The sequence below is a fragment of the Passer montanus genome, unplaced genomic scaffold, assembly GCF_014805655.1.
Source record: "Passer montanus isolate IOZ18808 unplaced genomic scaffold, ASM1480565v1 scaffold18, whole genome shotgun sequence".
NCBI lineage: Eukaryota > Metazoa > Chordata > Aves > Passeriformes > Passeridae > Passer > Passer montanus.
Window position 1 is genome coordinate 1 of NW_024365381.1, and position 11,357 is coordinate 11,357.

At 41.0% G+C, this 11,357-nt stretch overlaps 1 protein-coding gene across 1 annotated transcript; it reads left to right on the plus strand.

Moving 5' to 3' along the window:
• The first annotated feature begins 2,530 nt into the window (after nt 1-2,530).
• SPTSSA (serine palmitoyltransferase small subunit A) lies at nt 2,531-7,865 on the plus strand. The gene is made up of 2 exons (XM_039705346.1): nt 2,531-2,760; nt 6,030-7,865. The coding sequence occupies exons 1-2, from the start codon at nt 2,658-2,660 to the stop codon at nt 6,131-6,133; spliced, it is 207 nt and encodes a 68-aa protein (XP_039561280.1). The 5' UTR covers nt 2,531-2,657; the 3' UTR covers nt 6,134-7,865.
• The last annotated feature ends 3,492 nt before the right edge of the window (nt 7,866-11,357 follow it).

Here is an 11,357-nt window from a genome sequence, read left to right on the forward strand (position 1 = left end):
AAAAAAAAATTTTCAAATTTAGTGACTAGAAGTAAATAGACCAGGATTACATGGGGTTCAGTGCAAAAGACATCTTTTTGCATCAGTGGAAAAAAATCTCATCTTTATATTTTTTTCTCATAATGGTACTAGGAATAACTAGTTATATGTTGTGTAAGAAATTTTCAGAAATATTTGAAAATAGGAGGAAGAAACCTGAATAACATGTTTTGTTCCTTAAAGTATAATGAATTTTGTAACTCTTTGATTACCTTTTATAATCCCTGGTGTGGTATTTTACTGATCTACACACATTCATTCTATGATGTTACATGAGATTAGGAAGAAATAAACATGCCGGTTCTTCTGTCAGGATTACATAAGAATAACATGGAATTACTATTTTCAAATCAGCAGAAACTTAATGTCTGCCTCATGAAGAAGAGAACTGTTGATGCAGCTGCTCAACACATGGTTGATCAGTATGATGTGCCTTCTTCTGCATATGCAATCTAGGAACAAAATGGAGCTCTACTGGTTCTGAGCCTTGGGGTATGCATGAGACAAGATTTCAATCTCATCTTTGCTACTTTCTAGATTCAAACTAAATAGTGAAGTATCTCACTTGCAGTATCAGCTGTGGGATCATGTGAAGTGGGATAAATTCTTACTGTGTGCCATGAGCCAAGAGGTGTACACAGGAAGTTTTGAACATGTGAAGAACTGTTTCTTGGTAGAAGTGTGAAGGAATACAAGTAATAGGGAATATGGTCTGTGCTCTGGAGCATGCTGGCCTTGATTTACTTCTCTTTACATTCCAGATGCAACAGAAAGGCTCTCTTTAGTTTCAGGTTAAGGATGTTTGCATTGACCTCGTGGAAACATGAGCACATAAGAATGTAGTTCAAGGGCTCAAGTGTTGATGCAAGTGGTACCAGGAAAAACAATTACATGATGATAATCCCTAAGCAGGGTGAAGGAGGGGAAACTGTACAGAGGAATAATGTCCATTTCCATAAGGGGCTAACTAGCAAAAAAACTCTCATGAGTATGCACCATACCAAAAAAGTGTAAGGGGCCACCTACCTGGTGGGTTAGGGCAGATGTATGAAACTGTGAAGCTGGCATGCCTCTAGGCACTACCTTTCCTCTCATCTCAAGTCCTTTATTGCTGCTGCATTTTCCTTGTCTTACCACTTGAATTGCAGAGTGTTTTGTTAGGGATCACAGGAACAGAGACTGGACCTGTTTGTTCCATGTTGATACCATTCCTGCAGCTTTGAATGGGAATAATGCTTTAGTTGTGCTGAATACCCTACCTGTCCTTGAACTTTGAACATGTTTATACAGAAAGGCACCTTTCATGATTACCACTGTTTACTCAAGCAGCAACACCAACACAGGACTCCTCCAGCAGAGACTGCAACAAGCAACAGCAGACTTTGATAGTGGCAACAGCTCCCATAGGCAGTTATGTCAGGGTATTAATTCTCCTGGTGTTGAAATAAATCTGCAGAGCTAAGGTGTGTCTAAATGTCTTCAGGATGGATCAAATCCCATTTCAAATTCCTGCTGCACAAAATAGTACACACTTAAGTTTTCTTTGCCAGCTGCTTTTCTTTTTCACAGTTATCTCCTGGTTGTGTAGTTGTATTTTGCAGCTGTATAAATAACTCCAATGTGCATTTTCCTATCGTTGTACTTCCTTATTTTTCATTGTATAAACAGCACAGGTGAAGATAGGGGTGGGACAGCTACAAGGACAGAATCACATTGCTCAGTGACATAATTGCAAATTGATTTACTAAGCAGAGTAAGTATAGTGGGTCAATTCCAGTTTCTAATCTATGCACACTTGGAATGTGTGGTCTGGATTACTGGCCTGGACCCAGGGCCTGGAAGTTTCAACACACACTCTGCTCATGTAAGGTGCCTGATGGTTGTGCACATCCCCTTTCAGCGGGTTTTCAACCCGTGCCTTCTACAGTGCCAGCATAAACTGCCAAGGGCTTCCCTAGTCACATAGTCCCAAACCAGCCTCTGGGAATCTCTGGTTTCTGGCTCCGAGCGTCTTAGGGTAGTGCAACGTTAGAGCAGTCACAGTGAACAGCTGATTCATCACCTCTTTGTTTTTCCTATTCACATGGATTAATCTCGCCAAAGAAGGCCTATCTTAATGTCGCATTTATCTGAACCACTGTTTGGGGGTGAGCTTTACCCTCTGACAACTGAACGAAGTTGAAGACTCGTGCAGATAATTTTTAACATGTCTCCCTTAGGCCCTGCCAAGCACAGCCTTTGGCTCTTCCGTGATTCCCAGAACGTCAATTCAGATTAAACAGGATGAGAGAAAGTAGGTTGCAGCACCATCTCCTCGGTGTGACTCGGGCCGGGAGGTTACCAGGTTCAGAGTCAGCCCTATAATTTAATGCGATCGGGCCCGATGTCGACGTTCAGCGCGGAGAACCGGGAAAGCGGCGCGCGTCCCCGCCGCGCCTCCCCGCTCCGGGAGCGCGGGCAGCGCCCCGAACCAGCCCCACAGGCCGCGGCTCCTCCTCGCCGGTGGCCGCGGCCCCCGGGCGCAGGGCGGGGCCGGGGGAGGGCGGTCCCGGCTGCACCGCCCCCGTCTCCGCTCGGCCTGGGCCCGGCGCGGGGCCGCTGGCGGGCCGGGGAGCGCCATGGCGCTGGGCTCGGCGTGGAAGCAGATGTCGTGGCTGTACTACCAGTACCTGCTGGTCACCGCGCTCTACATGCTGGAGCCCTGGGAGCGCACCGTCTTCAGTATCCTTCTGCCGGCCGGGCCTGGCGGCTCGGCGGGTGCGAGTGCGGGGCCGGGGCCGGGGCTGTCCCCCTCCCTATCGCGCTGTGTCCGGCGGCGGCTCCGGGGCAGCCCCGAGGCCGCGGGCGGGTGTGGCGGCTCCGCCGGCCCTGTGCGGCGCTCGGGGAGCGCCCGGGCCGTGGTCGTGCTGAGAGTGCTGCCGCCGGCGGGGCTTGCTGGGGGCGGGGGAGAGTCGGGCCGGGCCGGGCCGGGGGCAGCCGGCCTGAGGCGCCGAGCGCGGCCGGAGCCCGCGGCGGCCGGAGGAGCGGCAGTCTCCGCCTGGGACTGAGGCTTGACCTCTCTTTGCTGGCGGGGACTCAGGTCCTCACCCTTCCAAACTAACATCCTGCCCGGGCTGGAGATAAACCTCGCTGTGCTGTTTGGCATGTTGTGTCCGGGCGTCTGGCAGCCTTGTCCGTTTCTCCTCCGGCATAAGTTTTTATCTTTGGAGTTATGGTAGTTCTGTCTTTTGCACTGAAATCCCGACTTTTCTGTTAAGGATAAGTGTTTTTAATGATTTCTTTTGTATTTTGCATAGAGGAAAGTAAATGTGCACGCTGCAAAGCCTTGCAAACCTAGCTTTCATGCTGCTTTGTCACATGGCTTTTATTACATAGATATTTAATCCTCGAGCTGGTAAGTTTGCTTAGCTCTTTTAGAGTGGAAGAACTTGATAGATGCTCATGTAAAAGCATCTCTATAACGACTGTTTATAGGTTTGCTTCTTTACCTGGCCCTTTCATACAGCATTTTCTTAAGTATTGCTGTTGGCATCTCAAGTATTTTTCTCTGATTTTTTGATCCTGACTTAAAATGTTGTCTCAATATGAGTGACCCTGAGCCATCTGCAGTTAATGCTGAGCAGTAGAGAGAGAAATTAATTAAAACATCGACACAGAGAAGGGTATAAGCCATAGCAAGAAGCTGCTTTTACTGAGATTCTGCTTAGTTTTGTAAAGAAACTCACATTTGTATGTGAAAGTGTGTTGCCCAAGTTACAGTGGTGTGATCAGTCTTTTTTTTTCCTGTGTCAAGTCAGTAGAAATGGTGATTACTGGAAAAGAGAAATAATAAATTTTGTAGATTTACTGTGCACAATTGTTCAGGTAGAGGTTCTTATGCTGTATTCCGTGTTAATGTACCTTCTCCCTTTTATGCCATGACTCTGTCACTGAGGAAACCTCATTTTTGTTTTCCCTGCAATTATATTAGTCATGAGTACTTTTTTTTCTTTTTTACCTTGTGCAAAATATTTAAGTAAATGAAAGCGTGTGCACTTTTAACTTTCATCAAATGTTTATATTATAATTGCCACATAACATACAAATGTAAAGAGTGGCACAAGCATCACTTCTGACCTCAGATGAGCAAAAATGGTTTTTGTCCTCAAACTGGCAGCTTTGGCTGTAGGTGGGTCATGTGTGCCCGGTGCTGTATGAATGCAATGCGGACACAGTGGCCTTGGGAACTAATGGTGCGTGGCTGTGCTCCAGTATCAGAAATGAGCACTGATATGGAAATGTGGATTTATGAGTTGACCTTCATTTTAGTATCTCTTACTGTATAATCCTCTAGGACTATAACTACACCAAGCAGCTCTAATAGGTGCACCTCACAGCTCTGCTGTGCCGTGGGGAGTCGGGCGTGGAGCGCTTGTTACGCCTGTGCTGTGCAGACCTGATCTCAGGAGAGCGCAGAGCACGCACAGCTCCTCTGGTTTCACCTGTGGAAACTGAGTGCTGCTGTCTGGCCTTATCAGGCTTGTTAATCTCCAGTGTGTTTTACAGTGTTTCGGGCTAAGTTTACTGAATCTCTGCAGGTAGTTGGATGAAATCAACGGCTTTTTAAAATTCATTTTGTGTACTTTTGAATTTCTGAATTCTTAAGCTTTCTAAAACCATAATCTTTTAGTAATCTTGATGCCTTGTCAAGGCTGACCTAGAACAGAGGCTAGACGGAGTTAAAGAATAAAGTAGATATTTATTAAAAGGCCTCAATGGCTACACCTTGGGCAGTACAAGAGCCCAGCCAGGGCTACACCCATGATGAACCCAAAATGCCCACAAAATGGACAACTGTTCAAAAGCAAGGTCTCTCACTTTTTTAAGTTCTGGTCCATTAGCATATTGGAGTTAATTGTCCAATTATAGTTTTAGTTTATGAAGTCACATCCTTCTTATTTTTCTTGCTTCAGTCCACATTGTTATGCTCTTGGGCCTGAAATATAGATCAGCTGTCCTTGAAAAGGAATTGTTTTGTCTAGCTACTCTGTGAAGAGAGCTTACCATCCCTTAATATGAAGCTCAGAACTACACACTAAAGCAGTGCAGAATCTAAAAAATATAAAAGGTAAAACCTAAGGCATAATTTCCCCCCTTCTTTTTTTTTTTTGGGGGCGGTGGGGAGGGGGTGGCTTTCCTGTCTCCTGTGATGACAGAATTTGTTTAGCTAAAGCTTCAAAAGCCCTAGAGGTTGATGAAAGTTCAACTGTACATGTACTTTATAAGCTATTGTCTCGGTTCTCTATATAAGTTTTATAAAAGCTCCCTGTTAGGAGTTCTGCTAATAAAGTGGTCATTGCAGATTTTTTAGCTGATAACTTCACATGAAGTTTATTTTGCAGTGCAATCTCCTATAGTAAAGTACTAATGAGTGTATTTAAGTACACACCTTGACTCAAAACTATGCTGATGCTCTGAGGCATTGTGAGTGAAGTGGTTAGAAAACATCTAAGGCTGTCTGCTTAAAAAGGTGGTCGTCCACAAATAAGAATGGTGTTTGTTTTTTCAGTAAAGCTGCTCATAGTTTTGTTTGCTTTTGTATTTTTGCGGTAGTTGACTTTTTTCTGCTTGGCTGAATGGGGCTGGCTTCTGCAGGACTTGCTCAACGTCTGAGAAGATGAATGTGCAAATGTGTGTTTTCTCAGTGCTTGTTTTCTGTTCTCCATCACACTTCCCATGCTCTCACCTGTGCTCCTGTGTCACTGACAAGGCAGTGGATAACTTGCAAGGCATCCTTTGCTTTTGCAGTTCAGCTGATTGCTTCTACTGGTATTCTGGTTTTCAGTGTTCAGTAGGTTCTTCTGTGGCTTATAATTGCTGAATACAGTTGATTGTGTCTGTTTCAGAAACATAAGGTTATAAGATAGTAACCGCTAAAGTTTTAATGCTATAGTTTGTGATGTCTTCTGTGGTTTCTATTTCAAATGCTTTTTTCCTCAACTGTAGTTCAGATTCCATGCTAGTTTCCATTGTTGGAATGGCACTGTACACAGGCTATGTGTTCATGCCTCAGCACATCATGGCAATATTGCACTACTTTGAAATTGTGCAGTGATGAAGAACATGTTTTCAAGAAGTACCTGGGCTTTGAAATCTGGTCTACAAAGAAGAATGAACCTCTTAAGTTTTACCAAGATTTCTACTGATGTCCGAAAGAAACAATTATGACTCTGAAGACTAGGAAATGAGATATGTAGAGCAGGGATGTGAGATGTCCCCTATGTTGTGTTCATTCCCTTTAATTTTACAAGATATGCCCTTGTATAGTAGTTTTGTCTACTTTAACATTGTGATTGTACTTTGATATCAGTATTTTCTTAACTTTGTGACAGTTTCAATATTGCACTGTGAAAGCTTTTCTTAATTGTAATTTTGAGTAAATCTTAATTGCCTTCTATTTTTAATCAGAAAGTCATCTTATTAAATGGGGCTTAAAGCTTTTGCTATTGTATGGTATGTATTTGCCTGGATATTTCTATTAATGCATTTTGTAAGAAAATACATTTAGATTCATATTAGAGACATGGATATATTCATCTAATGCTATTTACAAAAGTTAGTTTGTATGACTGAACTCAGGTGTACTGTTTGCTGTCCAAACCTTGTACAACAGTATATTTGTGCATATCACCTAAATCTGGAATTAGCAATTATTTCAAATTTCTGTATTCTACCTGTGGGAGGAGGGAGGGGAGATGAGGCATTGAAGCAGAGTGAAGACTGCATTCATTATGTTTGAAGTAGTGCTGTGGTTCTGGACTCTGTCTGGGTGGGGGGCAAATGGACTTTTCTTTACTGGCATTGGCCCACATACGACTTTCGGATAGCACTTTAAATCAACTGTTTTTCTAGCTACCAGTTCACTTTTACAGGATGCTTTATTATGTTCCAGTGGCTATGGTTTCTGCTGATTTTCACTCAACAGTGTAACTATGTCTAGATTTTCAAGGGGTTTTCTATTGCTGCTAGTGTTCCAAACATGTTTTCGCTACAAACAACCAAAACATAGGGATTTCAAGGGACTTGAGTTACAACTACAGCAATAAGTAGCTGAATACTTGGCTGAAGTCCTGTCTTTTTTTTAATAGGGATTTTTTTCAGTTTTGTATTCTGAAATGTAAGAGGGTAACAACTTAACTTTCCTAAGTGGAGAATTTTTTTGTTGTTGTTGTTTAAAAAATAAAAGTTAAAAAGCAGAGCTTTGATGCAAAACTTTCTTGGAGAAGTTAATGTGTTTCGGAGTGCTGCTTGCTTTTCTCAGAACTTCCCAAAAGTGATACTTGACCAAAAAACTGTGATTTTTAACGGCCTGCTAATTGGTACTGTTACATCTTTTATGCAGCGTCTGTTGACATCAGAAATTGTAGATGTACAGTATCTAGAGATACTGACTTTCAGATTATTTCATTTTCTCAAACTCATGTACTCAAGAGAGTGCTTTTCCCTGTATTTAAAAATTTCATGTCTATTTGATTAAAAACCCTGTTGTTGTTTTGGGAACAGTGAGCCTTAAACTTTTTAGATGAACCTGAGCTTTCCTGAAGTTGGTAGGAGTTTCCCTCTAATTGAGTGCTTTCATTTCTTAATAACTGGCCAGCAAAACATGGGTAGGTTTCTAGGATTGTGTTTTTTGGGTGTTTTTTTTTTTGTGGTGTTTTATTGTGGTTTTATTTAAATGTGTCCAGAGTTGTATGTGAGTGTTTTAAGTGTATACATGGAAATAATGATAAGTTAATGTACTCTTTCTGAAGCAACATAGCATAAATCCAATCTCTCTGTGAATTAAATCCATACTTGATTGTAATGTTTCTTTGCAAACTATTACCATGATTGATAACCTCTTTTTCAGCAGTAGATAATGTTATTTGTATGAGGGTGAGAAAATACCTTCTGTGTGGTGGCATTAGGAATGTTAAGCATGATTTTTAATTGTGAAATGTTTTATAAAAGTCCTTTGGTATACTGACTTTTATTAGCTCCTTTTTGTTGAGAAAAAGAAGAGTAACCATTAATTTGCAGTTACTTGCCTTACGTTGGCTTGATTGATATCATACTTGAATTCAATTTGCTAATTTGAGTATAGCCTTTTTCAGTAATTCTTTTAGTATAAAGCAAGAATCTGTTTGTCTTGGACAGTTCTTTTTAGATTCTGAAGACTTTGTTAAAGATAGAGTAATTTCATTAATAAAATATGATGTGTTTACTGAAGTTTAAATTTCTAGAAGAAAGTTTTTGCAGTGTGTTCTTTTGTTTAGATTGAGCTAGTGAAGAAGTGGTTTAAGTCGTGATAATTATGAAGCAGAGATTTCTTCTTTAAAGTAGGGATATTGTTAGGGATTTAATTAATCATTACATATGAATAATAATAAATGAATCAGAAGGCTACCAAGTTGTTTTCCCACTGAAGTCTGCCTTATTGTCGTATCATCTGGGGGGTCATATCCTCTATCATAGAACCTTAATTTTTTTTTAGTGCAAGCTGGAGGTCAAAGGTAGTTTGAATATCATTTGGAGGCAGCTGGTCAATCATGCTTTTGTTCAAACATGTTAATAACAATTGAGGCATTAGTAATTTAGATAAAATTGGAAAAAACAATTATGAGAAATGAGAAAAAAATTACCTGAGAGACATGCAAGTGGCTGTATGTTAATGTTTTAATAGTAATAGCTCTTGGAGTTTAGATTGCATCATTAGAAATCAGCATTTAAAAATGCATTAGGTGTGTCATATAGCAGAACTGATAATTCCAGTTTGTGAGGCAGCAGACTGAGCTGGGGTGACTCACTGTGCTGGAGGCCCTGGGGCTCCCAGAGCCAGCTCTGCAGAGGCTCCTTGGCTGCCTCCAGGGCTGGGTACTGTACAATTATTTATTAAAAACCTTTCTGCTCTAACCAAAACAGGCATTGTATAGCAGAATGTCAGGCTGGAGCCAGAAACAGATCCAGGACCTGTGTAGTGTATGTATGGCTTGAATCAGTTCTATCTTTTTATACACACATATATGCACAATCTCTGTTTTTTCAGTCTGTGTGTGTATATATATGTAAATACTGTTTCTTTCTTGTCAAAAATTACTACGTAGCAATTAGTTTGGAGGCAGAGGCAGTGGAGTTTCTTTTCTTATTTCTTCCCTATGAAGGAAAACACCAGAGAATCCTAAAGTGAGACTTTCTTTACAAAATTTTCTAAGAAGTATATTTTGTATATCCATCAATATTAAACAGAAGTAGGTGTGAAAGGAGCATAGCACTGCAAAGGGGAATCTTGGGTGATAGATGGGCATTGTGTTACTGCAGACTGGTGTGATATGAAGCATTGCCTTGTTCCATTCAGGTGAAGAAATGAAGTGCTATTATAAATGCTGAAGAAGGGGTACTTACTGTTGACTAACAACAAATAAAGGTTATACTGAGGCGAAGAGGCACTACTTCAAGAGAATTGGGTACCTTGGGCTGTGCACAAAGATGTGGACAGAGCAGCCATCCTGCTCTGGTAAAATACCAGAGCTGTGGACTTTGGAATAGGCACCCCAGTAAAGGTTTTCTGTGCCAGAAATTCCTTGCACCTGCTTGTTTGCTTGTGTCTTCTACAACTACTATTGTAGGAAGACAGTTTTCCCCCACTTGCTGACATGTTGTCCTGTTAGCAGTGTGGTGCTTTTGTCTTTTTATTTTTTCCAGACAAAAGGAAACCAAAACCTTTATGCATTGTTTCTCTGTTGGATCTCCTAGGTCAGCCTTAAACAGTAGTCATCACTGAACACAATAGCTGCTGTCTTTTCTGCCTTTTGTTTGTGTAGTGATGACTTAAGAGGAAAATCTGGCATCGTAGCCCACAGCTGGATCTGCCCTCTCCTTGTAATGAAGAGAGATGAATATCTAGGTGTGATCTAGATTCCAGTGTAGAATTTGGGCAGAAATTCCTCTGCTTTTGCTAACCTTCAGTGCATCACCACAAGATCCTCAATCCATCTTAACTAGCTCTGCATGATGGAATACAAAGAAGTTATGAAGGTATGAAGAACTCTTTTTGAGAGTTTAGATGGGTAAGAGTTGAACAGACGTTATATAAACCTTAGTCAAGCAGTGATCCAATTTCTAAAGTAAAAGATCAATCACATTGTTGCAACTAATAGGTGATCAAAACTTTGATCACCTGTTGTATGATGTATCTGTTTTTTATTTATGCCTCTATCTGCAGGTGGAATTGTCTCAGCATATCTTGCATTTTGTATTCTCTGCAATTTGAGATGGATAGCGGCCAGTTTTTACAATGACAAGAAGATGTACTATATAACCCCCAAAAGAAATTCTTTGGGGAAAAAGTTGTCATGGCAATGATATTATTTGTCTTTTCTGTGAAATTTGTTTTTGTCTACTGAGGCAGAAAAATCATGTAGCTATGATCACATTGGAATTTAAACCAAAAATCTTCTGGCCAAGGTTTACGTTCCTTTCTTGCCTCTGTAATGATTGTCTCTTCCAAGAAAATCTTCAAGATGTTCTTACTGCACATACTTCAAAAAGGAAGAAACGAATGCCTCAGAACACATATGTCTATGTTAGTATTAAATACACATGGGTAAGGTTGTGAAATTCTGGAAGATGTCTTTGAATAATATTCTTGCTGGAATAATAGGATTATCCGATTAGCTCATCTGAGGAGTGATCCACAGGCATACATGCACTCTGAAGTTGAATATCTAGTTAAGACTACTGACTAGTGCTAGGCTGTTCACAGCACATTATTTTGCTCATGTTATGTTACCAGCTCAAAGTAAACATTTTTGAGAGAAAGCCTCCTGTGCCACATCCCAGGATCCAAGAAGTTTATATACTTAGGTAATATTCCTGAATTTTAATCAGAATTAGCAAATAGTTCCCAACCTCAGGATAGGATTAGTGGATGATTTTTTGTTAGACTTGTTTTAAAAAAAATCTTCAAAACCCGTTCTGTGTTGTAGAGTATTTCAGTAGGTTGGACAAAAAAGTAGTGCTCAGCTCAGTGTGACTGAGAATAAAATGTGCAATCTGTTTGTCTTACACCAAAAGAGGGACCGTTGAACTCTTGATTTTCTAATCAAATGGAAAGGTTGACTTCACTGGAAAGGGATCAAGGGACTATCTGTACCCAGAGAATAAGTGACAACTTCTGTGGACTGCGGATGTGAGTCTTTCTGGGTCAGGACACAGCTGCAGGGTCTGCCTGCACAATGTGATGGTGCCTAATGCTGAGATCAGAAGGACCCTGCAGAAGAACTTGTGCCACTTCTCTGCAT